Source organism: Syngnathus scovelli, chromosome 8 (assembly GCF_024217435.2).
Source record: "Syngnathus scovelli strain Florida chromosome 8, RoL_Ssco_1.2, whole genome shotgun sequence".
Taxonomy (NCBI): domain Eukaryota; kingdom Metazoa; phylum Chordata; class Actinopteri; order Syngnathiformes; family Syngnathidae; genus Syngnathus; species Syngnathus scovelli.
In genome coordinates this window covers 7,795,632-7,823,521 of record NC_090854.1, presented here as the reverse complement: position 1 = coordinate 7,823,521, position 27,890 = coordinate 7,795,632, and the positions used below count along the sequence as shown (strand labels likewise).

General features: G+C 44.7%; 1 protein-coding gene across 5 annotated transcripts; it reads right to left on the bottom strand.

The window, feature by feature from the left end:
• Positions 1-61: 61 nt before the first annotated feature.
• On the bottom strand, positions 62-27,520 carry fmnl2a (formin-like 2a). 5 transcript variants are annotated; one of them, XM_049727836.1, is made up of 29 exons: positions 27,295-27,520; positions 26,974-27,117; positions 18,382-18,465; positions 16,261-16,341; positions 14,211-14,287; positions 13,250-13,333; positions 12,486-12,641; positions 10,461-10,569; positions 10,308-10,384; positions 9,811-9,904; positions 8,899-8,973; positions 8,177-8,287; positions 7,888-8,037; positions 7,702-7,803; positions 7,363-7,630; positions 7,089-7,295; positions 6,942-6,962; positions 6,275-6,399; positions 5,978-6,177; positions 5,682-5,916; positions 5,535-5,603; positions 5,362-5,442; positions 5,160-5,289; positions 4,940-5,103; positions 4,774-4,875; positions 4,601-4,696; positions 4,374-4,497; positions 3,519-3,643; positions 62-2,108 (listed from the first exon to the last, which is right to left on the bottom strand). In XM_049727836.1, exons 1-28 carry the CDS (start codon positions 27,460-27,462, stop codon positions 3,552-3,554), a joined length of 3,426 nt encoding a protein of 1,141 aa, XP_049583793.1. In that variant the 5' UTR covers positions 27,463-27,520; the 3' UTR covers positions 62-2,108; positions 3,519-3,551. The 5 variants fall into 5 exon arrangements, with proteins under 5 accessions (XP_049583793.1, XP_049583796.1, XP_049583795.1 ...); XM_049727839.1 differs by lacking the exon at positions 6,942-6,962 and having other exon boundaries at positions 27,295-27,519; XM_049727838.2 differs by lacking the exons at positions 3,519-3,643; positions 6,942-6,962 and adding an exon at positions 2,616-2,715 and having other exon boundaries at positions 27,295-27,519.
• Positions 27,521-27,890: the final 370 nt, after the last annotated feature.

Genomic DNA, 27,890 nt, shown 5'->3' with positions numbered 1-27,890 from the left:
CGTGTCAAGAATGTTTGTGGCCATTTTATGTAAGAAAAAAACAAGGATTCATAGTACAATGTAAATTGTTTGATCATTTTTATTGGAAATGTAACATCTCCTAATTTTCAAAACAAACCACAGAAAAAGTTAATTTGCAGTGAGCGCAAAAATATCTAAAATACATTTCTGGTAATTGTAACCATGGCAGTCTTTCCAGTTCATTGGGAGTGATTTGGGGGGGAGGGGTAAGGAGGTTATCCCCACCATAAAGTTGCCCTCAGAAATCGAGTCATTAGCATACTCGGTCGTTCCTGGCTGCATTTGGCTTTAAATATACACACAAAATCAAACTATAAGTTACAAAATAACATTCAAGTTGTAGAGCACAAGGCAAAGGGTTCAACATTATATACAATATTAATAATCATCTAGTCGTGTGACTTCAGTACAAAACAAAACCGTTTGTAGCAAAAACTGTACAGTTAGGAAACATTTTCTTGCCTTTACTTTCCAGGTATGAGATGACAGTAACTTCAGTGGTCATAGAATGAACATTTGATAGATGCAGTCTTAGGAATGATGTGTACATGTTTACAAAATGAAAATCATATCCAGTTGACATCAGGCTCTAAACTTGGCAGGAACGATCAAGCTTGATATGACTGAATATCATGCAACAAGCATTTAGTGGAACATTGTACTAAAAAAGTAAAGCACTCATGATTTCATGAGATTTTATTTGAGAAAAGTGTCAATTTTCAAATCATATTACGAAACCAAAAACAGTGAGCGCAGGGAAGCAACAATTGTATTAGAAAGTAATTTGAGGTAATAAATTTACATGAGAATAAAATTTAAAATTTTAATTTATTTTTGGCAATGCTTCACTTTTTTTGTACAAAATGTGACTAAATTGTCATGTTGTGGACATTATTTTCCAAAGCTTTTTTTTTTATATAATCATTTCACTTTGATTGCTTGGAAAAAAATAAAAGTAGTATAATGGCCTAGATTGGAGAACGCGTTAGCCACTAGGAACTAGAGAGCGCTAAAGCCATTTTGTCATCCACGTCCAAACAGCCATCAAACGTCTACTATTGCACGCTTAAAACATTCAGATGTACTGGCACCCAACCTAAATAACGGCACGAGTTTCAGACAGTGGACTGCCCCCTAGGAGTGGAAATACACATTGATTTGAATCAGTATTCTTCTTAAAAATGTCTAATTTCTGCTCATTTAAAAAATGTTGAAAAAATTCTTATTAAATATTTCATCTTAAATATTTCAGACACCTAAAAAACACATTTTTAAAATTAATTTGTGTAGCTTAAAATGGGCAAAAATATTTTCTTTTGAGTGTCAAGATTTTGGGCAGTATTCCATTGAAAAATGGACATTTTCTCTGCTAAATGTTGCACTTGAAAATTCCCGCCCAAGTATTGACCATTCTTCAGGTGTTCAAGCCACCAGAAATAATTGGCCACTGAATTTCGGTACCGAACCGACAAAACCGAAGCTAGTTCGCTCTCGTGCTGCACTTCTTCCCTGTCCACGCCCTTCGATTGGAATTGCTTCATTGCAAAACACACCTGAATTAAAGTTTAGGCACTTTTTGTTTCTATGAGCAGTCCAGGTCCTTCATACATATTCATTATATATACATCCCGAAGACATATCTATGTGTATATACACACATACATATACAGTCTCGAACCGATTGCCATTTGTTCACTTTCTTTTCATGTTCTCAACTTAATCCCAATCCAACCAGTTTGCAACATTGCGTCTGTCCCTCTGCTGTCCTCACAATGGCTATCATCATAAACATTCATCAACATCATCATTTGGCGAGCAAATAAATGCTCAAACGGCTCATGAAGCCATTGGAGCACTTTTTTGAAATCTTTCTGATGCGTTGAATTAGGCTTTCATGTCCATCCCTTGTTTATGTTAACCTTAACCTCAACACTTGCTGCTGTCCCCTCCTTGTCCATCCATCTGTCCGTCCGTCGATCACACAACCACCTCACCGTTGTTGAGCGGTCGCAGATTCTGGTCGTCGAAGCGCTTCCGGACGCTGCGGCGCACGGCGTCCGCTCGCCTGTAAGGCTGATTGCGAAGATCTGCGAAGAGGACGCCAAGGAATACAGAAGAGGAGACTGTCAGTCGGCCAGCAGGGGGCGCTTGAATCACAGTTTTAGTGAGATGGCAGTGCTGGCAGCCTATCTGTCTGCCCGTCTAAGTACCTGTCTATCAGTCGAATCTTTCTATCTATTGTTAGATCCGTCTGTCTGTCCATCTGCCTCTTAATCTGCGCTCTTATTTCTTTCTGCCTGTCCATCTGTCTGTCCGTCAAAGCAGCACTAGGCAGCATTTGTCTACTTGTTATGCGTGAAACTACGGCGCAGCAAAATTGACTTTTTAAGATGCATCCTCCTCTTTTATCGCATCTCTAAGAGTAGCTAGAGGGCGTCCTCACTAAAAATACGTGCTTTCCAAGTTACAATGAACAAGTATGTACAGAACTTTGAGGACAAAGTCGCATATAAAGAAGCACAAGCGTTTCTTTGGTGGGCGGCAAGCAAGCAGTGCGCGTTAAAAGCTTGGAGGTAAACAAAGAGATTGCTTGCCAGGTTTGGGACACATCCACCACTAGCTTGGAGCTACCCGACGACTTCCTGAGCCTCGAGTAGACATTGGGAAATTTAGTAATGTTACTCCTCTTTAGGGCTGGACAAAGAGAAAACAAAACGGGAGGTTACCAAAATGCACCTCGGCGCGGCGGCAAAAGCTGAACCGTGCAAAAAATAAAGCAGGAGGATGCTAACTGGTCATTTAAAGATGGTGGAGAAGCTCCGCACGCTTTTGTTTTGCTTCATTTTTTTTTCCGATGTCTTTGCAGAGAGGCTGCCAGCAAAATACACACCATTAAAAAAACATTGTTAAAGTTCATGCATTAGGCAAAAGAAAATATCACTGGAAAATAATTGCATGCATCATTTCTAGGTAAGTAGCTCATGAACACACAATGTAGGAAAAATAAAATTCTCGTATACGATGGGCAAAATGTGGACAGATTTTTTTTCCAAATAATTTATTACTGACAATTATCATAATTAGAAAAAATATTGTGAAATGTTGAAAATCTATTTTTGGTGATTTTCACCTAAATAGATTATACTGTATTGGTTGAATACAGTTATAATTATGATTATTCACTAAAAATAGAGCAAAATCCGAATGTGTGGTGACTATGTGGTGCATTTCCATCTGTGGCCACTAGACGGCAGCATTGAGCTAGCTGTAATTTAGATGTTGATTCAAATCAACTGTTGGGGAATGATGAAATGGTGAAAATTAGAAGGGGATTCATGACGTCATGCTGGGGTGGACCTTCACCAACACCTTGTGATCAGGACACAGTAGCCACACACCCCAAAAGACACGCACACGGGCATCACCATGTGAAAGTTAGTCGGCATGCATGGTTGTGGGAGGAGCAAAGGGGAGGAGAAGGGGAGCATTCCGGCAACCTTGTCGTTTTTGTGCCAGAGAGCTCTACAAGCTTAGTAATGGTACTCCTCATTGAGGGCGGGCTCGCAGAAGAACCGAGAGCCGCGCTTGGCGGTGCGGGCGGTAAAGGGCACCGTCTTCAGCACTGCGTCCACGACGACCACAAAACAGACAAACAAGACAAGGCAAGACAAAGACACAATAGAAGAGAAGCAGATTTCTACAGCAGCTTGACATTGTTAGCACAAAGCATTGACACGGGGGGAAATAATTTCATCCATTGCTGAGTTGGTAAACGAGAACCGGCGCAATTTTTTTTTTATGGTGACAGATGCAATGTCAGGTTTGAAAAAAGATGCCACAAAATGGTGGCAAAACAATACACATGTAGTCGTCGCTTAATATCACACAATTCTTTGTACATGAGCAGACATCAGCAAAGAATGAAATCATCCCCAAACTGGAGCCAGCGTTCAGCATTAGGCGGCCAGTTAATGCTGCTGCTAAATTGCTACAGCGTCATCATTATCCTTTCATCAACATTACAACAAGTTTTACCAGTGTATGTCTAGTCAGCGGCCACAATATTAGGTACACAAACTCACCGCAGGAACTCAGTATTTTTTCCTCGATAATGATTCATTTGCTCAGAGTTAGTCACAGCCACGTGTTACGAAGCAATGGCAAAGTAGCTCAGCGACAACATCGACGACACTTCAGCGTGTTACTGGATTAGTTTAGCTCCGTTCACGATGAAACATCTGATAGCTGCTTTGGAAGCTTTTTACCATAGAGGCCCTTCATGCAGGTTGTGAGCAAAAGCACACGTATGCGCTACAACGACGAGCGAGCAGGGCGCGGTCGGCTGCAATTACCCGTGATGATGTCCTCGATGGCGCCGTCTTTGCCTTCGTAGACATGGCGGCTGTCTTTGACTTGCTTCTTCCGCAGTTCCTGGATCAGCTCCTGCTGTTGCCTTTTATTCTTATGGGATGGAGACTGAGGACAACACACACGTACTCATCAGAGCATTTAAGCAGAAGGTGGCTGGTCCACAACTCATCAGCAGGAGGCTGGTCCACAACTCATCAGCAGGACTTACCTTCTGCTCTTCCTGCCTCAGGGCCTCTTGTTCCAAAAGTTTTTCCATCAGAAGCTGCTGTTGCCGCTTCCTTTGTTCGTTGTCCTCTTCGGCTTGCTGAGGAGATTCCCGTGAGGGTACAAGTAAATCACGAGAACTCCGGCGCGTTCATAAGATGGATGGAAGATGCTCACCCTGTAGGCCTTGACAAAGCGAACAAAGACGGGGAAGAAGACGGAGGGAGGCGTGGTTTTGGAACTCTCGCCGTAGAACTTGACGGCTTCGTCAAAGGCGTCCTGGAAACAAATACGAGGGCGTCGCCGACAGCTCGAATTTACCGCGCGCGTGCGCTCGTCTCACCTGTGCGATCTTGGCATCGTCCTGCAGCTTCTTCAGCTTACTCTCGTTGTGCGCGATGAAGTCCTTGAGCATGGTGTTGTGGCCGTGCATGCTGTACTCTCTCTTGGTCAGCTCCATGCCCCTCTGAAGCTCCTTCACATCCAGCAGGACGTTGTCCAGCGACACTGCAGAGCGCAGGAGATGTCGGTGGGATTCCCCACAAGCTGGCTCGCTCACCCACCTGCTGCTGCTTTCTCCACATAGTGCAGTTCGTTGTAGAAGCAGGAAACCTGCGTGTATTTCTCCTTCACCACGTTAGCGATGTAGTGCAACAACGTGATCTTGCGGTCCGTCGATTTGGTGTCGAGCAGCTGCAAAGCCAAAGGAAACAGTTATAATAGATGTGGCCCGCGTCGTCAGAATGAAGCCGGGCTGAAACTGACCAGGTCCAAACTTTGCAGCTTGAACCCGTACACAGCTCCTCTTTTGCTGCTGTTCATGTAGTTTCCCAGCGCTAAAATAATCTGCAGGGGAGAAGAAAGTGTCACTAATCGTCAAATGCAGTCCGGGCACAGTGGAGAACAAGGCAAGATGATATCAGCCACAGCTCACGTGCCTCTAGAATTTTCTTCAGCTTCTGCGATGACTTGATGGACACCGATGCTGCAATGACTGCATGAAGTTGCTGTGAGGAAGCAGAAGGTGAAATTTAGGCCATGGGGTGGAAAACAGTAAAATAAACTAAAAAAAAAACACTACCAACCGGCGTGAGCATCTGGATGCTCTCGACAAAGTTGCCGATGAAGGCCATGATGGTCATCTTCTGCATGAGCCGCTCGATCTTGCTGAACTGCATCATGAAGCGGTCCTCATCCGTCAGGCTCTCCAGCGGCTTGCGCTCCTTCTCGAACTGACGCAACGACTTGACCTCGTTCTCCGTGGGCTGGAAGCGCATCAGGCACTCCACAAAGTCCACAGGCAGAGTGCGCAGGTCGAACCTGAGAAGCACAAGATGGGAGTTGGCCACCAGAGCTTAAGAAGAATCAACTTTGGACTCACATCTGAATGGCCTTGCATATCTCCTCAGGTGCCTTGCCCACTTTCCTCAGCGTGATGGCCAAGTTCTTTGCTCTGTTGGAGTCCAACAGCGTCACCTTGTTGGGTCCCTTCGGGATCACCTGCTTGCTCATGGTCAGCTCCACCGCCTGGCCTTGGGCTTTGGTCTTGAACATCTCCTCAAACTCATCCACGTTCAGGTCCTGGGAGGCCCACCGACACATTTAGAAGAGGAGGGAGGGAGGGAGGGAGGGAGGGAGGGGGGGAGGGAGGGAGGGGAGGTCCCGGGTTCACGCTCACCTCGAGTATCCTCTCATCGTCGATCTCGTTGAAGACGGTCCCGTTGATCTGGTTGGGTTTCAGGGCCACCCAGTTGAAGACGGGCATGCGGAACTTGGTTTTGATGGGCTTCTTGATCTTAACCGCTGGACGGGACACAAGGAGTCAAGTGAGAATCACAAATGAGTCTGCTCACACGCGCGTGCAGGCCAGTTGGGGACAGGCTCGATGAATCGGGGAGTGAACATGCTCAGTGGCCAACGCTTGGATGTTTCTTCACTCCATACACCAAAATCATTCTGCCTGTTTATTGACTCTGAGTCAATGCTGACCTTTAATTTAAGTGGCACTGATGAGCAGATAGATGAGGAGAAAGCTTTCTATCATCTGCTTTACATATCAGGTGAGTGTGTGGGAGGGAGCATGCTACCGACACAGAAACACAACTCCACCAACATGCAGATCATTTGAAACTTGGTATTTTCTTAGTTTTGACATGAAATCATATTGGGGGTGATAAGACCGAAAAATTGCGCCTCAATTTGCTCAAATTTCCACAAATGTTGATACACGTGGGCTCTTAGCCAACAGAAATTTCTGGAAAGTCCAAGAAATTACCAATTTCAAAGCATGTGGGCAAGAAGGAGACACAAGGGCTTTGAAAAAATAAGCAGAGAAAGAAACCTACAGAAAAGTTTGATGGGTCCTTCTGGTTGGCAGAAAAAGAAAATGCAAAGATAACATTGAGAAGTTGAGAAGAAACCAGAGAATTTTTTTTTTTTTTTTTTAATTTCTGAGACATTTGATGTATCTCCATTCACTTGAGGAAGCTTACCGGCCAAACCCGAGTTGATGATAACAGTGGGGGTCCCGCAGCCGGGCAGCGGAGGAGCGGCAGGAGGTGGTGGGGGCGGCGGGGGAGGTGACAGGCCTGATGAGGCACAAAGTGGAAGTGGGGGAGCGGGCGGAGGTGGTGGCGGAGGAGGAGGTGGCAGCGGCGGAGGAGCCGGCGCAGGAAGGCTCAACGTCGGGCCGTTGGGAACTGGAACAAGAAAACGAGAAGCGGCTAAATATACAGAGGCGAGATCGAGCTCGCTATGTTTGTCTACCTGAGCCGTTCTCTGGCGGAGGAGCCACCTCGCCTCCCACATGGGTCGGACTGCCGACGCCGTTTCCGCCCGCAGTGTTGCCTTCCGCACCGGCGGCCGGAACGATGCAGATGTCGCCGTTCCCTCGTTTGTGGATCCGGATGGTGCCCTGCTTCTCCAGCTCGTGGATCTTCTTCTCCAGGTGACTCTGCCGCTGGATGGCCTCGTCTTTCTCCTTCAAGATCTGCCGCAGCGAATGCAGCTTCCCGCTGCTGTCTTTGTAGGCTTCCTGTATGAATGCGGTAGAAGATTCTGGATCTAGAATTGACTCCAGCCAATTTTTTAAGTCCATCGTCAGACCTTCATGCCTTCCAGATCCTTGTTTGTCTGCATGAGCTGCTTCTCCAGCTCCACAATCTTGGCCATGGCTTCATTCTCTGCATCCAGCAGCTTCTCTGTCAACTGGAGGAAGAAAAATTTGCACAAAGACGTTAGGCGTTTTTCTATCGATTGGCAGGAACACGATGAGCGCACGAGGTCCCTCACATGTGACATGTTCTCTTCCAGTTCCTCCACGCGCTCCAGGGCGGCGTTTTTGGTCTCTGCATCCTCCAGGAGAGCGCCCACGTCAAACACGTTGTCTAAGTAGGCCTGGATTTGAACCTGCAGCTTATCGCTCTCTGTGTGCTTGACTTTCTACAAGATGGACGAGGTTTGCCAGAGAAAACGTTATTAGCAGAGTCCACGAGGTCTCCAAGGTGCAGCCAGGGCAACGTTGTGCCTCAAAAAAAGAAAAAAAAAATGCATTCACAGCTGCATTGTTGTTTCAACTCACCTCTAAGAATTCATCCAAAGACAGCTTGGTGAAGTCGTACTGCAGATGAACCCGGAAGTTCATGTCTTCTACCGAGTGCACCACAATGTTGATGAACTGCATGCAGGCCACCTGAGGAGCAAGGAAAGTCAATATGAATGGATACAAATCACACACACACACACACACACACACACACACACACACACACACACACACACACACACACACACACACACACACACACACACACACACACACACGGACGCACACACACACACACAAACACACACACACACGCTACCAAGAGCGTATCTGAGCCAAAAAGGTGCTAATCAGCTTGGTCTGTTTACTTAAGCGCGGTGGCGGCGGCTCGACTCACATTCAAGCACATCTGCTGCTTTTCTCTCACTGATCCTTTCAAGCACTTTCCGAAAACAGTTGCCATGAATGAAGGCGCTTAAAGGAGCCCGAGCTATTCTTCTATTCTGATCCGCTAACTAGGCCTACAAGCAGCGTGTGCGATACAAGTCTATTTATCGTAGCTTATCATTGATATTGGACAGCTTGCTAAATCATATATGTAGAGGACGCGATAATCCTCACAGCAAAAAAAACCAAAACAAATCACTAAAGGATCTGCAAGCTGCATGTGGTTTACCTCCTGATTGAGGACTCCAAGGGATTGCGTTCAATAGTTTGATTGAAACCGTGTGTGCGTGGGTGGGGGGAGGGGAAAATACCATGAAATCGATGTTGTTGTCTTCGTTCTTGAAATACTCCATTAGCTTCTCAAACCGCTGCTCCTCCATACAAACCTGCAAAACAAACCATTGTCTCAATTACTAACGTCCGGCTGGCCACGGTGGTAAAAGCGGACGCCGTATCCATCTTCGTGTGATGGAGGGAACGCATGCCATGAATGACTTTAGACAAATAATTCGGAAAGCTGGTGTGGAAAAGAGAAAGCACAAATGGAATGCTTAGAAAATAATGCCACTTTCTTCAGATGTAAAGTGACTTCTGAAAATTTTGGATGAAGAAATGCCAAGAGTGAAGTCTACATTTCATCTGGAGGTCAGTGGTGGACTTTGATATAAAAAAAAAAAAAAATAAATAGAACATGCAGACATCAAATAAAAAAATAAAATAAAATAAAAATCCCGAGACGGGCTATCAAAGTCAATGTAACACCGCTATGCTTTTAGGAGGCCCCTTTCAATAACAAGTTGAAAAATTCAAAGTGTTCCTTTGAGCAGACTGCGAGAAAGCCCTCATTATTCTCGCCTTGCGTCTCTCATGAGATGAGCCCCGGCTTATTCTGCCACTTATGCTGGCCGGGGAGTGACGCTCAATTTTTCATTCAGGATTAAATTTTGCATCGACCGCACTGAACTCGTGTTCGCCTGACGCATGCGACAAACGTCGTCTTGCTCCGTCCTTTTTTTTGGTGCCAGAAGCCTGAAAGCTTATTCATCAAGGCTGTCGCTCACATCTGCTTCTCTGCTAAGTCGGCCTTTTGAGCGTGCGCCAAAGCCATTTTACTGCCGGGGTCCCTTCTCGTGAACGGCGGCTAAACGGGGGTCTGTGAGATGTTGACAAATAGCGTGTTTCCTGCGCGCATTGCTACGAGCTGAGTCACCGTCTGCTTCTACCTCCTTGAAGTTGTCAAACGCGGACAGGATGATTTCATGGCCTCCCCTTACGAGACAAACTGCCGCCAGGAGCTCCAACACCAAAGCTTTGGTTCTGTTGAAAAAAGAAAAATTCTAACATTTTCTATATAAAAATGTTTTTGTTTCACAGAGACTAATTTAAATAATTTGATTGTGCTGATGACCCAAAATCTTTGGATTAGTTACAAACCAAAATGATCTTTGCAAACAAAAATCTCCTCTAAAAGTCTCATGGAGCAAAAAAAGTGTGGGAACCAAAATCAGCAAGTCAGTTTGTCGCAAATCTGTTTACACGTTGCAGGGTCTCGTCTCGCCTTTGGTGCTAAACGACACGGCGGGTTGAGGCAGGGTTAGTTAACAGGAAATATTTTGTATCTGCGTGTGTCTGGACGAGAAAGTGGATACGAGCGGGTTTCACATCCTCTAATGAAGGCAAATGATTTAATCCCACAGGTCAACATTAAGAAGCGGCTTACCTTGGGTTTTTATTGTTGAGACTTAGTGCAATTTCATTCACAGCATTTAAGTGGGACATGACCATGTTGAAGCCATACTGGAAAAGAAAACAAAAACATTACCAACTGCTCCAGAATTTTATTTATTTTTTTTTTTTACTTATGGCTTCTGACCTGGTAGTTCATGATAGCACGCAGGCACATGATGCAGACGTGGACGTCGTCTTTCTTGCAGACCAGCCTTGAGTTCTTCAGTGTCCTCCGGCTGGGCAACGTGTTGCATCTGAAAGTGTTGAGAAGTTGATGGTATGGCGGGGAAAAAAATAAAAAATAAGGAGCAGAAAACTGGACCCCCCTCAGTTATGGCCCACCTAACAGGACAAACACAAAAGTGGTATGGCGGGGAAAAAAATAAAAAATAAGGAGCAGAAAACTGGACCCCCCTCAGTTATGGCCCACCTAACAGGACAAACACAAAAGCCGTATAATCTACAGCCTAGCCAGGGGCCCACTTGATGCTCTCTTTTAACCCTTTAATTTAATGTCTTTCACGGCAATATCAAAAACACAACGGCGCCGGGGTCATTTGCATGCAGACAAAACAGGTCCTTTCTCCCAGTCCGGCGCTCACCGTAAAGTTGAACGGCAAAGCGGCTTTGCGAGACAGGCCGCGAGGACAACGGTATTTATTTTCAGACTGGGAAGTCACAAGGTTCCATAACAAACCCGGAAAATGTATCTTCAGGCTCTTAAAGACAAGACGCGCCAGTTCATGTCAGCAGGGGGCGTGACCACTCACGTGAGACACAATATTTTCATCTCAAAATCACAATCATGATCGAGGATTGTTGTGTAAGAGAAAAAGCATCAACTCGCTTGGACTTGTCGGAAACCACCCAAACTTTATACAAGCAATTCAAGTGGAATGTGATAATTGTGAAAAGCTCAAATGGGGCTACATTTCTGCATGTATAAACCATGTAGACAAAAATATTGGGACTCTTGCTATTTGCTCACAACTCAAGAAAAAAAATTGGCTCGAGGTGTTTTTATCAAACGCGACATCTCCAGCGACAGCACCAGGAAAATCCTTGACAGCGAGGAGGAGAAATTATTTGATCAGGGAATTCTAAAGGATGCTACATGAGGGTAACCTGATGTCACAAACTAAAAAATTCTACACTTCTACATACTACAGTGCTCGTATAGCTAGCTAACTAGCGAGCTAGCTCGAGACAGAACGTACCGTCTTATTTGTGAACACTTTGGACAGTTGAGTGAGCTGGGTGACCTTCGGGGTAGCAGTGTGAAACCAAAATAATTACTTGTAGCATTATTTGGGACATTTTTTACATTCCGTATAGAACAAGAGTGTTGTTTGCGTCTAGTGCTCAGCTCCTACAGGGGCCTTTTGCATGGAAACTGTGCCGGATGGCATTCGGGGAAGCGCACAGGCACGGGAGGCAGGAACAATAGCGGTAGAAAAAGCTATTTGAGAGCGCAGGAGGAGAGGACGGCAGTACAAATAATTCACATCCCCGACACAGACAACGCAAGCGGGACAGTTTGAGAACAATGAGCCAAGCCAGGGGGCTTGTGTGTATTTGAGCGCGTCTTTGGATGCAGCGGGGGAGGTTTGGGTTACGCCGACGTTTTGACCTGCCTGCTGTCGAAGACGGGCAGACACAAGAGAAGACTAAGGAGGACACAACAGAAGACATTCAACCTCATTGAGAGAGCCGTTAGCTGTTTTTTTTTTTTTTAATGTGGTTCTTTTCAAGAAATAGCAAGGGAATAAAAATATGTCCAAACAGTGTGATTTGGCTAAAAATGGTTCATGTGATCATGTGTTTGTCTGGCTCAATGGAAGTCTTTGTGCGGAAGGTGTTCAAGTTAACCCCTTCAAACAGAAGGATTAGAGGTCACACGAGGCAATGTGCGTGCCGAAACATCAATGGAATGACAGGACGGATTAGAAAATATATTAGCGTGATCTTGTCATTACCTACCGCCAAAGCTTCCAGACTTAAATTGTATGATTTGGTGCAACCTCCCCCCAAAAACTATTTATTCTGTCACGAGCAAAATCAATGTTAGTAATGAGTGAAAGCCAGTTAAACGTATCTTAAGGCATTTAGAGGCACTTTGAAACCACATGGCGAAGAATAAAAAAAAAAAAAAAAAAAAAACAGAAGGTACCGTAACGTTGAGTGGCGCCCCGCCCGGGTGATGCCGTTCCCACTGAGGGGCGATGACAGCACGCTGCCTCCGTGCAGATCTTCAATGGAGCGGCTCCAAGGTTTGGACTTGTCCAGCAGGGCCTCTGAGCCGTTTTCCACAGAGTCGCCATCGAACCTGTCACAGCGTGGACACAAATGTGACATTAAGGCAGCTGAATATTTATTACACTGCTTAAGTCAGCTCATTGTTTAGCGTGTCAGCATAACAATGACACCAATTTTTTTATTATTTTTTTCAACACATTAGCGACATCAACAGCATTCCCGATCGACTTTGTTGGCAAAAAGAACTGGCAGAGTAAGTTACGACTGGTGGTATTTGGGCTTTTCATTCTACTGCGGTGCCAGCTCGGGGGAAACAAAATGTGGACGTCGTATAATAACATATGGTGGCGTGGGCTGCTTCAATTAATCACTTAAGTGCAGGCTTCTTAGAACAAGGGACCTTGTGACTGACTAATAATCTCGCCATCAATCTTTGGAAAGAAGCTAAAGGGCCTGAGTAACTTTTGGAGCAAGCGTGCAGCGAGCGTGTGTGTGTGTGTGCGTGTGTGTGCGTGCGTGTGTGTGTGTGTGTGTGTGTGTGTGTGTGTGTGTGCGTGCGTGTGTGTGTGCGTGTGTGTGTTGGGGGCGGACGCATCAGCGACTCTGCGGAATGGCAGCATTGTCTTCTTGTCACTTTTTTTGAACATTGGACGAGTGAATACGCTGGAAGTGACTTACGTGACAGCGTACTGAGCGAAAGACAGATATTCCACCAGCACATCCAGGCCTTTGTTTTCTTCGTTGAGGAACTCTCTCACCCACCTGCAAACAGCAGCAAAAAAAATTAAAAAGCTATTTCCCTTTAAATTACCTTTAATAGGACGCAGTCAAGTATAAGACACTTTGCCACCATACTGAAAGACAGAGAACCTTTATTTAGTCCAGACCTCTGAGGGTGTTCCTCTGACAGGCCCAATTGTTTTGTAATGAGAGAAATTTGCAGGGTATAAACATAATGGCGCCCAAGCACGCTCCCTAAATGTCCTTATGAGCCCCCTGTGTCGTTACTGTGTGGACACTGGGGATGGGGACCAGTCAAGTGGTGCCTGGTAGGGTTGCTGGAGGAAAAAAAAAACAGCCCCGGGAGGTGTAGTCATGTTGTGCCACATGGTAATCATTACCACTGGGACAAGTCACAATCCTTCCATTGACCACATGTTGGTGAGCACCGCGCAACTCCGCCATTCTACGCTTGGTACATTTCACCTCTGAACACACGCTGTAATTATTCACTGTCTGAGAGGGTGACATCTTGCCCCCTCGCGCCCCCACCACTTCTGCCCCATTCCTATTATGCTAATGCGCCATTGTCTAGATTAAGACGATTACTGATGTAATCTAGTTTACTGGCATAAGGTCTTGGACAATTCAATTAATCTGTGTAAACAATTCCTGGACTAAATATTGACAGCCAGACGTGATTCCCAAAGGTTTATTCAGAGGTCTGAAGTGTAAGCTTCCATTTTGGAGGTACGTATGACGCTGCTTTGAAATGTTTACAAGCAGTCACAACAGTTAGCATGTCTTGCTAGCAAGTCAGATACACATCAGTTGGGCTGTTATGTAACGTCCAAGTCAGAGTATGATATGAGACGACTTGTTTTTCCAATGTGGTGTCAGCCGTCGTGCGCTGACTCACCCTATATGATTGGTCCGCAATGAAATTTCCAGTTCCCTCAGGACTTGGGTGGACTCCTGAACTCTTCGGCGGAATTTCTAAGGAACAAGAAGGATGCGTTAATGTTTGATAAAGCCAACCAGGTCGGTAAATCAATTCATAGCGCAGGGGATGTTTGTGGCTAGCTAGATTTTGGAAGGAGGATAGCAGCAGGCACAGAGATTGGGTTCGCCACATACACACACACTTAGCCGCCAGTAACCGCTGAGCAGTAAACGAAACGGAGAGCTGACTCAGTGGAAACTGTGAAGATCTCGCATGTGATCTTGTTAAGTGCCGTTTGGTATCTTGATGACATTTACTAACCAAATTGGTTCAAAAGCGAGCAAGGCCGACAAACGCTGTCGTAAAAGGCTGGCTAAAAAGAAATGCTGCGACACGAATGATCAATGAAAAGCAGGGCCCTTAGACTGTTACACAACTAGAAGAAGAAACTGTCGTTCAATAATGAGCGGTGGAGAAGGCAGAGGAGGGCAGACGAGGACATCGCTAATCAGGAGCGCCTTGGAAAGGGGAAAAGGGGAAAAAGTGCTACTGTCTAATGTCTTGAAATAGTTCACATTATAATTAAGTTTTCTAATTTGAGACGCTTTAAGAAGTTACATTACAATTATGAAATATAATTTTTTGTCATAAACGTCAACTTAGCATTTCCAACTTGGCAAATCAACAGCTTGTTTTACAAACTAAGTTCAGTTATTAGAATCAATATTTGCTGTCTGGTGACTATTCAACAAATACAAACCAATTCAATGTTTGGGGGAAGGGGGGGGGGGGGTGAAAACATGTGTGACGTGTGTTCTTGTAGCTGTTCCCACCCTCAGTCTTCAGGCTTGGGCGGTGTGTTTAGCACATGAGCAGATGAGAAACCGTTTTTTTTTATTAGGGAGGAGCCCTTTTGTGCGGAAAGCATATTTTGGGGTACTGTGCAGGCTCCCAGATGCAGCCACCCCCCCTCTCCCTCCTCCCCAGGCAACCGCCGCGCACTCCACATAAGTACAACCAGCTGCGAGCCAGAGGAGGACCAGAGGGAAGGAGAAGAGCAGCTAAAGTGTACAAGGGGAGAATTTGGAGATGTTGGAAACATATCAATGGCTGATACATTCTTGAGGACTGGTTGGATGGGAGCTCAAGCTCCTTGGGCGCCCATTGGCTGGGAGATGCGGCCAGGAATGCACCGGAGCCTGCCTGCCTATACAGAAAGCTCAGGCAATGACCTCCAGCTCTCTCGCCGCCGCCACACAAAGTGGCAATTGTTTGAGTTTCAAGAAAAAGGGGGACGGCGCAGGAATGTAGAAAGAAGCCCCATAACTCTTTCTCTCTTGCCTCTTTTTGTCTCCTTCCCTTGTTTTTCCCCGCTCGCATGTCGCCTTTCCTCAACCGTCTCTCTCTCATCGGCAATGCTCAATTTAGTCTCCAAATTAACAGCCGTGTGTCCTTTGGGTTCTTGACCGAGGGACAAAAACACGCGGTGCTCAATTGTGTAAACAAAACGACACGTGCTAATATAAACCCCAAAACTGGTTTGTCAAGACGCCACACACTGTATGTCACGCAAAAGTCAACAAGACCACGCCCCCCGTGACCCTGTGTCTACTTTTCAACGCTTGCCTTTCGAAACACCTTGAAGCATCATAACCGTTTGGGATCTACAAAAGAATGTTTGCTGACTAAGCTAATGAGAACCAAGCATTTTTTTGAGCCCATTTAGAAAAACGATAACTTCTGTACAATCCAGTAAATGAGTTTTTCTATTCAATCCTTATGCCCTGTTGTATGGATTTAACACAACTCCTCTTCTGCTATGTTCCCTGAGAAACACCGTTATTTGTTTTGTATGGAGAAAAGTTCCCATGGGAGCTTTTGTGTGCTATCTATGCTCAGCTGGAAGAACATCCTGGAGGAGATAGGACGAGTTGAGTGGGAAGGGAAAAGCTGTGCCAGTGGAACAGGGCATCATAGAGCAGAGAGGTAGGAGACAACAACTTATTATGTACCAAGGCTGTCTCACCTTCCTCGTGACTGCCGGGTCAAGATAACTCCTCAGCTTTTGGATGTACGTGTGTGGTGGGTTTTTCACTTGGAATCGTTCCTGTCAACAAAAAGAGACAGCAAAAGAGTCAGACGAGAAAAGTTTTTACCAGAAAGCCCTCCAATGCAATGTATAATAAATAAGCAGTTGTGGAAGCCAACCAAGCACCGGCTCATTCTTCAGCGGACACAATGTTTAAACCTTCTCGGTGCACAAATGCAAAACTTGACATATTGATTAATGAGTGACGCTGTTTTTCTTGGAAAAAAAATCGCAGCCTTCACTTGCGTAATGGTGGTTCTCAGGCTAATATTTCCTTTCCGGTCCAGACCAGAATATAGCGGCGTTTGAAACGAGTCTCCTGAGCATTTGTAACTGCTAGCGAGCGCATCTGTCTGCTGGCGCTTGGGATCAGTATAGATCATGTTTTCCCCATTGTTTTGCGTCAGCGCGAGAATGTCACGCCTAGCGGTTGGAGACTAGCTAACAGCTAATAGCAAAACTACTACCTAACAGCTAATGGCGAAACGAGCCTTGAAGATTATCAAGTCAGAACACTGGGCCAGAATCACGGTCATGCTCAAAAGGCACTGCGCTAGGTAGATAAGCTGGACAAGGTTAAGCCATTACTCCAAATTTAGCTAGACAATGTAAATAGCACAAGATTAGCGCTAACTCAGATCAACGGGATCATCACCGTTATTAGCCACTTGTGGTCTACTTGGTTTCCTGAAAATCACTGAAGAGTGTACAGGATCGGTATTTTCATCACAGTCATCACAAACAAAATTAAACGCGCACAGCTCCCATTTGTCTTGTATTTAAAAACAATAAATTCATAATCAGTGTGGTAAATTAAATGTTTAATACTAAACATTTATAGTTGGTTAAGGATAAATGCCAATGTAAATTTTGGTCTGAGGTGGCTCAATTGATTACTCTTCAGAGTGTGGCTGTTTTTAACCTTGTCGTCGCACTATTTGATCTTTCAATATTTATGGGCTGTGCCTGCATTTTCAGGGTTTGTTGTTCAGAGTGTCAAAACCTGTCAACTCTATTCCTTGGGCTCCCCCGGGCAGTGTTGCTATGGTTACTAAAAGAGACACCCTGTAGTTTTGACACAATAAAGTACTCAGTTGGATGTGGCAAAAGTACATTTTGGAGTATTTACAGTGGAGTCTACACACTGTTCAAATGTAATTTTTTTGTGACATATAAAATAATCAACCCCCAAAATATTTATAATCAAGTTACATCAATGATGGGAAAAATTCTGACTTTATTCTATCAAAAAAATAGACTTTTGTGTAGACTTTTTATATTAGCCGTAAGTTCATGGAACAGTCCCACTTCACGTTGGCTTATTGGGTTAAGTCTTCAGAATTGAAAATTGCATTGCGGATCGTAAAAACGTAACCTTGTTAAACTCTGACTGTAACAGTAGCAAAAAAAAAGAAGAGGAGGAGGATCTTTGACTAGCTGTAAGCCGCCCAGTAGGATCTGTAGCACAGTTCCCTTCAGGGTCAGTGGTTATCTATACACTTGGGGTGGCTGGTGGTCCTCATCTCTTATCCCATTTTCTCTTCTGCTCACAAAGGCAGAAAACTCTTGTCACGGATGCCGAGTGGAGCATCGAGAGCACAAGTGAGAGCGCAGTGCGCTCCCGTGTTATTTTCCACACGCAGCACTGACGCAAATAACAGGCCGGGCTATTTAACCGGCTAACTGATGCGAGCTCCCTGCTGAGCCACTTAAGACACTTGATGCCAAGCCAGGCCAGTGTGTCAGGACCGAGAAAGGCTTAGGGCCTGATTTGCCAAAGGTTTGCGTGTAGGCACAAACTTCATTAGTCACGCAAACAGATGTGGAAAATGATTTACTAACAGGGCGCAAAACAGGACAGCGCTGAATTACCAAAAAAATTCAAGGGTGCGGGAAATAAACATTTTTGAAATGCCAGCAGCAAACATTATCACTGTGAATAATCTATTTGGTCATAAAACGCAATGTTATGTAGGCTGGAACTTAATCGTTTGATTGCGTGTCGGTGTACTGTACCTAATATTGTAGTAGTGCGAGCAACAAAGTCCTTTAACGCACCTGATCGCAGATGAGCTCCCACTTCTTCTCGTTGTCATACTGCCGCAACAGGCGAGCTTTGTCTGGCGGGAGATTCATCGAGTTCTGAAAAAAGAGAGAAGAGATGAAATGTCATCACATCATCATCTTTGGAGCAGGCATAATATTTGGTCTCAGTAAATATTCTGTGAGGCTTCATGCGGTTTTAAAAGTGCAAACGCCCCCCCCCCCCTTTAATGTCCAATACCTGACAATAAAATCAAAGTGGTTTGGCTTTGCCTCTTGAAAATGTTTTCCGCCCCGCCCTGATTGCCCGGTGCGACTCATCTATCAGTGTTGACTCTCCATTTTCCTTTCCATGGATTTTCCATCAGAGCTCTCCAGGGGAGGAAAGGGGAAGATAGATGACGAATCTCTGAAGTCTATTTTCATGAATGAATAATGCAGAGACAGGTGCTGAGCGAGCCTTGACTGCTTTCCAACTGACTTCGGAGTTCTTCTAATGTTTGACTCGTCAGCGTTGTGTACTCTTGTCTGGCCTACACAAACCGGCCATGTAATTAAATAATGACACATAATGTGACGCACAATTACCGAATTGTCAAAAATCCTTGTGACTGCTTAGAGCTTCATACGAGTGAGCAGAAGATTGAAAATAAGAGCGAGCGTCGGTACAAAGAAAGGTTTCAGTTCATTTCAGTCTCCCCTGCAGGAACGACCAGCAAATGTGATTAGTATTCAGAAGATACAGAGAGGCTACAGATTGCTGCCGGGACTCGATGCTGGGAATCGGGTTGGGGGGGAGCAGCCGGATATCTACCTCGTCCCGCCTTTATGTCCCATAACATATTAACTCATTCACTGCCACGTACGTATAAACTCATCACGTGTTGGCGTGAAGTTCAAATTTGAAAAAGTATGTTTGTAAAAATGTGGTGGTTAAATGTGTGTCACCATCATGAGAACAGTAGAAAAAAAGTCACTGATGAATCTAATTTGAGCAATGCGCTGAGTCAGTATTTGTCAGCCTGTGTTGCATATCTGTAATTTATCATTTTGCAATATCAAAGTTTTTTTTTCAGAATTGTTGGTAAATGTTGACCTGGCTGAGGAATTTGAGAGGTGACATTTTTGCAAAGTGACGATATGACCCCGGGAATCATAAACAAACGGATTGTCACGGTTGAGTTAGCAGGTTCAGGAGTCATTTAGGTGAACTGAAAACAAACGTTTGACTCATTTGCGTGCGTATCTGATGGAGCACCAAAAATATCACGCGGTCCAAAAAAAGACGGCATCATAAGTGATCGAGTAACAGATGTCCATTTTTCTGCTACATTCTATAGCGAGATGTAATCGATCCCATAAGAACTCGTTGCCCGCAGCCCCTGCTTGTAATCTTCCGGGGCGAGACCCAACAAAAGTGTGTGAATTGACTTCAACTAAGTGCTGTTGATAATACAGAAAAAAAACACACACATGCATCTGACAGATGCCGCTGGGTGAAATGATAACCGTGCCTGTGCGCAAGCTAGCATAACTCAAAGCAGTGACCCTAAACATGAGACACTCCCTGAAATTGGTCATAAGAAAAAAAAATCAAGACGACACAGGGGAACTCCGGCAGACTTCACTGGCATCCGGCCCACAACTGTACTCCATGTTTCTGAATTTGAGGAGACGCGCAACATAATGATCACATTTTCGCTAAAGATTATTTACTTCCTTTTTTGGAATGACGTGACACTGATATGATGCAGATTGGTCGATTTATACACGCATCGCTTTTCTGTTAACTGCAATGTACAGAAAATAATTTTTGAGACTTCTCAGGTTTTTTGTTTTTTTTTGTTTTGACCAAAGCAGAGAGAATTATGTTTGTGATTTTGACCTTTGGGGTTGCACATTGGGGTTACGGCTAGATAATCTATCACCGGAGACAACGCTAATTAAGTTTGACACTTCGACTGGAGTCATTTTACAACAGGCATATGTGTGTCAGCCTTGCCAAAATCAAACGCATATTACTGTAATGTTTGACAGTAAACTTTCCGCACTGTGGCCTTTTCCGTGTTTTGGACGAAGCCCAGGTAGGAGCGCCTGACTAGCGTTAAGTGCACATCGCAAGCTGATTTCCATGGCAGCTAAGCAAGTTGAAAGGCTTGCAGGTCTTCATTTATTCACTGTCTCTACTTTGGCGCGGCTATTCTTGCAATATTCAGAAGACTTCTGACATGAAAGTGCTGAAAAATGCTGCCAAGGTTGTTGGACCCTAATTTGATCCATGGCTCCTTCCGTCTATCATGAGCAGGTCGCAGTAGTTGTCACAAGCCAACAGCTTCATCGCAGAGGAAGGCTTGACTGTCATAAACAACAAGCAGATACTTTATCTTGCCCTCGGGCTTTAAGACTCCAGATACAAACACAACCAATTAGCATCCGTGAATCCTCTCATTAAAAAAATCCCAAATCGTAAAATGGCCAAAAATAGGCAGCCGGTTGAAATCCCACCATCTGCCAGGAGCTCTGCGGGGCCACAACCTTCCCAACACAGCTGGCTGAAAGAAAGAGAGAAAAGGAAAACACGGCGCACATGACGGACATCCTTTACTCTTATACGACTGCGTAGTTTACGTTGTTTTTTTTTTTAAAGTGACTCGGCGTTCGTTGCGGTTAAAAGTGCAAATGGTTCTAACAAACAGTGGCTGCTCAAATTAGCATTAGCTAAGTGTAATGGTTCTAACAGTGACAGTGCTACATCAAATTAGGATTAGCTGGTTCTAACAGTGACTTTGCTGCATCAAATTAGGATTAGCTAATTTTTTTTTTTTTTTACTTAAGCAAAGAAGTTATCCCAGTTATCTAAGGCAGTTCTACCTCGCGGTCCAAAAATAGCACTTAAGTGCAAAATGATCCCAAAACTTTGGACGTTCTGCCTAACTCATTCTTTCCTTCTGGCTCACATTACTCCATGTGGGGGAGGGGGAAAAAAAGTCACGGCGAAAATCCTGTGACCTCGAGAGAAATTTACAACATCTGCATGACTTGAAATGAAATGTGATGCAGTGAGCAGAAAAAAAAGCAGAGACGGATGACTATTCTCCGCCGGTTCATAACAATTATTGCATCATTTTACACGGTGACGTGCCACAACAAGACAAGAAACCATGTGTCAAAAGAAATATTCTCAAATTACTCAACTGTGAACCAATCCAAGGCACTCACATAAATGATTATTGATCTTCGTTTTCAGCATTTAATGCATGCTTGACTCATTTTGAAGACCAAGTTTGGATATACCATACGAGCATGTGACAAGCGTGTGTAAAAACGTCTGAGAGCAATTAAAGGGAGTGCAGTGAAAGGAGCATTGCTTGGGCGCGAGATAGCCCAAGCAAGCGGCCCTCCGTCTATCATCACGCCACGCCGCCGTAATCCTTCGAGGCCACAGGTGTCCCCCGTCTGTTCTCAGATTATATATTTGTAATCCCCAAGAACCCCCGGGACCACCTACGCTACCCCCGCCTCCCCCTCCCATCCCAGTCGCCGCCTACCTCGGGACGCTTTTGTTTATATTTGTGAAGCTGTTGCCCGGAATGTTTTACGAGCAAACACACGAGCGCATTCCAATGGCGTTCCATTCAGACCAAGATTGGACAACATTTTAGAATTTGATTTCACAATTCACTTTAGTTCAAATAGGTCATTAAATCATCGCTAGTGGCGCCTTAAGAATACTGATACAGTGTGTGGGTGGACTGAAAACGTCCTCTTTGCCATTAAATAATCAAATATTGAATATGGACAACAGATGGTTTCACAAATCTCAACAATACGGAGTACGACGCAAACGTTCCCTCCCATCGATACAGAAAGGGTGGGTTGCTTTCCAAAACGGCGCAAAGATGGAAATTGCTTTGGAGCAGCGTTGGAGAGCTGTCCAAATAAAACAAGTGTTACATGACCAGCTGACCACAGAGGAGGTCCGTCCGGTCAGGCCAGATGTTTGATTGCGAAAGTGTGCCGACCAAGATAAAAATGTTAACCATAAGAAGACAAGAGGACAGGAGACGCAAATACAACCTACTTAAAGACATCTGCCACTGCCAATGTGTCCTTAGGCGAGGTCATTTTGTACGGGCATAAACAGGCATTTGTCATCTGCTACACATACACACACCACATTTGCTTTGTCTCACAGCAAAGTGATAGAAACATTATCAGGAAGACAGACGGGGAACAAGGTCGACTTTCTGTTATTCGCACCAAAACAAGACAATATCTGTGGTGAGAAATTAACACAAGAAAAATGTAAACGTATATATTTTTCTAAAAGCAGCTAATATGGACCTTGTGATTGTGAGAATGATGGCCTACTTATGGGGAAAGCTATTTGTGGTATTTCTCAGCTCGTAAAACAAAACATGTCACATGTGTTTTAAGCTATTTTCATCTGATATTTATGGAAAAAAATAATTGTGCGCTTGGGATGTTAATCGAATTGTACGTTTTGTACAATTGGTAGTTTGTCATCACTTAATCCGTACTCATTATTCCATAAGTGGCGGATTGGTTTATAGGTCTCCTGTAGGGGGGGGGGGGGGGGGGGGGGGGGTCAAGCCCGAAAAAACATTGTCTGGAGCCAAGATGGAGTCTATATCAAACACTGGCAAAAAGTACATTGAAATGCAACCGGACCTCCCATTCTGCACTGCAGATGTTAATTCTGGCAAGCTAGCTTCTTTTGTGCCTGAAGCAACTTCAAAAGGCTGCCACTGAACAACAGGCAACAACAAAAAAAGTTTGTTTTGAATGTGGGTCAATCAAACAAGGTCACAAAATGCTCACAAATTGTCAACACGTCATCAAAAAGACCACAAACGGCGGCGGCGGCGGAGCAAATCCGCATTCGTTCTCACGATGGAAGCTAATTAAGTGAACACATCCGGCTGTTCTCCAGTAATAGAGTTTTTTAAACAGGAATGGGCGGAGGAACTAGCTCAAGGTTTTCTGAGAAAAACAACAACGCCAATGTCATGAGATAAAATTGGCAGTGGTACTAAAACACACCACCCGATTGGTCAGCGCGACATCAGAATGTGTTTAAAAATTTTTTTTAAAAAAACCAGCTGAGTTGTCAAAATTTTATTTCATTCAACATTGTGATAGAATGATCGTGTGAAAAAGAAATTCTGAAAAAAATAAGACTCTTCCATCGCCATTTTCGAGGTCGAATGACTTCCAGCAAATCCAAATTATTCTTCATCACTCACGTATTAATCTCAGTATCAGTTTTGCTCGATAGTCTGCCACCCAAGCAGCAGAATGAGAAGCAAACAGCCTCAAACTGACCTGAGAAGAACAATACAGAGAGGCCCATCACACAGCCAGAGAGACCCGTTCTTACATAATCTGCTGAGCCGAGCCCAGACAAGATGCCTTGGGGCTGCGCTCTGGGGATGTGAGTGGCACATTATCACCTCACACCCCCCTCAAGAAAATTCTCAGCATCAACTGCTCATTTTTTTCATTTCATGGCTAATTGCTGGCCAGCTTCCTGCAGGTCAAACGCACGTCCGCCATCATCCACAAGTGGATGGGGTGGCCTCTGGTTCTGGGTCCTGTGCCAGGCTCTGTGCTGGATTCCCAGCAAAATAAAGAACACCAGTGTTCACTGGCATTGCTGCACGGGTATAGGCCGCTGTTCGCCCTATGCCCTTTGTACTGCTTTTTAATGAAGAAGTGTCAACACAAGCAAGGCTAGATGAGTCACTTCCTGGGTACCGAACCACTACCTTTAACCAACGGCAAAGTCAATTGGGAGATGCAAAGAATCCATTCCACTGATAATATACTGGTGATAAACTATACAGAGCAACTCTTGACTTGTTGAAACCAAAGCAAACGTTCTTCAATTGGGGCCAAAGGGACGCGTCACATTTTTGCGAATTCTCTTCAATTAAAGCGGAATGTTTGTCGACAGTCTCTGTAATTGTCCAAATACTTTTGGTCTTGACTATGAGTCACCCACCGAAACCAAACGCAGACAGAAAATGGTCATGAGCCCTTTTTCCCCTCCATTGTTTCACATTAGCAAGTGATCTGAAAATGACTAAAAATGCGTACGCCCGATTGTCACTGTCAGCTGAGCGAGGAAGCCCTCGAGTGATTCATCTGATGCGCGCACTAGCTACAATGTGACACCAATAACATCAGCTGGGGGAGCCGGCAAATGAGTTTAGCTGTAATCTGGCCAGACTAACTAAAATGCAACTACCGTACAGCAACAGATAAAGTCTCCATATGGCAGGTTGACACGAACTAACTCAAAACATTTCCACCTCAGCAACACAAGTGGCTCATTTGCCGCTTGTATTTCAATATGATTGTGATCCACTCGAGAAACGTAACCGCCACTTTGAAGCTTTGTTTACAGCAACGCAACAGCCGACCGAGTCAGACGGTCGTCTTTAATCCGAGCAGCGACGCTGACTCGTTTTCAAAGCAATTGCAAAGGCCAGTTCTTGAACGTGAGCCTCACACGTACACACTCGCCACCTAAATCCTTTCCCTTCTCTCAAACATGGATTAGCCGTTTAGCTAATTTATTAGGCAGGTAAACACGCCTCTTTTTGGTAGATACAACCAATGAAAAAAATTGGTTGCAAAATAGACACAGTTGCCACACGTATGACTTAATACTGACTCATGACTGATAGTTGACAATAGTAGTTTACTAAAGATAACATGCGCATATGATTGACACAAAAATAAAAGAAAACGCTCTGTAATTACATCTAATGATTTCATCTTGCTGTGTCATAACAGATCTCGAGTACAAAGTTTTGTCATTGCCGCCGTGATGAATGAGTCGGGATGCCGAGCGTGGTTAATCATCAGCCATTTAGATTTCAGTTGGTGGTGATAAGCAGCCATTGTCATCACAAAGGCAATCAAGCCTAGCCACGCATGATTGGAGCTTCAATGACAGTAAGTAAGGCTTAAAGCCTGCGATTAGGGTGCTAAATTCCGCTAATGCTGGAGGGCTTCCATGCCATCAAGAGCGGCTTGTGAAACGGAGGCCTGAGCGAGCATGTGTTGCAGCGCTTGTTGTTTTTGGGCGTCGCTTTAGTGAGACTGATATACGCTCTTCTCAAAAAGTAGCATGGATTCTTTGGTTCTACGCTAAACATTTAGCTAGGAGGCATCTGTCCCACCCAAACAGCCCACTCGGGGATCTGACCTGATCTCCTTACCAGCTCGTCGACCCCCAACCTGAAAACGCGCATGAATGGAGCGGCAACATTTTGACCTCATCTCACTTTGTTTTACAATGGCACGAGCCGTAAGAAGTCGCCGCCGTCTCCAGCCAAATTCCTTTTGGCACTGAGCCGCTAATGTTTATGAGCGCGCAATGAGAGGGCGACAATCACGTTTGACCCATATTTCTGAACCGCTGCTCAAATTTCAGCCCAGCTGCTCCACAGCGCTTTACAGTCTTCTGGGGCCTAAACGGCTATTAAAAAATCTCCTAGACTATGATGTAAAGATGGAAATATTACCTACAAAGTCTTGGAATCGCACAATGCCATGTCTCTCTTACTAAGTCAACCACAGTGCATCATTTAAAAAGTCACATGGCCCACCACTACCCCCCAAAAGATCCATTTGATCATTTCTTGGTACCTAAAGCAAACCTAATGTAACAACAGTCGCAATACTGTTCGAAGCACAACACAACGTCAACTACTGGAATTTGCGCTACAGCCACATGGCAACTCCAGCGGGGAGCAACAATCTGCCCAATTGCTAAATGAATCTCTCTGTAAATGGAAACGGAGCAAGATTACATCAGCCAAATCGGTTTTAATCTTAAAAACTAGGAAGCAAGAGTTCTCTCAAAGGGCGAGGCAGCTTTTTAGCAATGTGTTTTGTATTTGTCATTGCACAATGCTTATGCCAGTCTACTTTGTGTTTAGTGTCTAAGTTTTGCGGAGACAACACAAGACTGCCGTAGAGAAAGATCAATACTCAGCATGTTTATTACATGGTGACAGATGGTCCAACCACTGACCTCACAAAATTGGAGAAGACAGTCTAAAAGAAAGCCTTTCTGAATTACTATTTCCTTTCATAAATTGCCTTTTAAGTGGTGCTTTGAAATATAATTAGGAGCTGAATTTAGGAGATTTTGTAATGCTCAACGTGAGAAATAAATCAGTTGTAATTAACATTTTAAAGTATTTTCTCATATTTTGTGAAAAACATTTGCAAATCACCGCCTCTGTCAAAGGGTTATCGGTGCTCCAAATACGTTTTTCCACTTTTTAGGGTTGGGTCCCATAACATGCTTAAGATCCACTACGGAGTAAATTTCATATTGACTTTTTGTACAATTATCACATTATTTGTATTTGAGGCTGAACATTTTTGAGAAAGCCAATAATCAGAAGCAACATGACAAAAATCTTTAGTAGGTTGGGCTCCCACCAGGTTCTGGGAACTCTGGGAACAACAAAAGGACTACCAAGGGTCCAACCCAAACTCACACAGCTGTCCCATCTCAGGACTGAAAAACAACAAACCTAAGTTTAAAAACTTTTTTCTACTCACCAAAACGATAGCAAATCTTTCCTCCAGTTCCCCAGGATCCGGCATGGGTAGTTTTAGGGGCATGTTGTGGCCCCTGAGATCCGTGTGCTGGTCCATGCTCCCTGCGTTCCCCATATTGACTTGGAATGACCACTTTAGTTCAACCTAAAAAAACGTATCCACACGTGTTTAAAAAAAAAAAGAAACTATTCCTTGCCGTGCTCACTTCTTCAACATATCGAACACATGTGAGGAGTGAGGCGGAGGGCAACGGAGCGCGGCGAGCCCCTAGTGAGGACGCATTTTCCCGGCAGTGCTGTTGGTGGTAGTCGTAAGACAAACCTGGAAAGTTCTCTCGCTGTTATCCGAATCTCGCCCAATTTCGATCGCGCTTCCACTCGGCGAGGATGACGAGGGGCATGATTCACGCTTTGCACTTACTTTCCACGCCGCGGAGTAGTCCCGACGAGGAGGTGATGTGTGTGCGGGGGCGCGTGTGTGTGTGCTCATTAACTAGTCCCTCCTCTCCTGAGAAGATAGTCAAGGAGGAGGAGGAAAGAAAGAGAAGGGGGTCCAAACTTACACGGTCACCCTGCAGCTTCACACAACGCTCATGCCGCACCACAATGACTCCTTTCAAACGGGCCGAATCTCCTTCGTCTTCTTTTCCTCCGGGGCGTAGCTCCACTAAAGCCGTAGCCAAGGAGATGACTTTTTTTCTATTGCATTGTGGTACTTTGAGTCCCTGAAAACAAGAGGAAAAGGGGGGGTCGGCTTCAATTGCGCTTTTAGACGACGTACTCTTCCTTACCGTTTGAAGTGCTCTTTAACGTTTGACTTAGCCTTTCAAAGACAAACGTGAATACGTACCCTACGTCACACAAACACATCGTAGCATCAAATTGTTCGCTTTATGAGGTGCAGTAAACATTTTTGAG

Coding starts and splice junctions, on each gene's coding strand:
- fmnl2a (XM_049727834.1), bottom strand. CDS start 27,462: ATGAGCACACACACACGCGCCCCCGCACACACATCACCTCCTCGTCGG. Junction 8,974..9,810: donor CGTTTGACAACTTCAAGGAG/GTAGAAGCAGAC, acceptor TTTGTTTTGCAG/GTTTGTATGGAGGAGCAGCG. Junction 4,697..4,773: donor GCTTTGTCAAGGCCTACAGG/GTGAGCATCTTC, acceptor GAATCTCCTCAG/CAAGCCGAAGAGGACAACGA.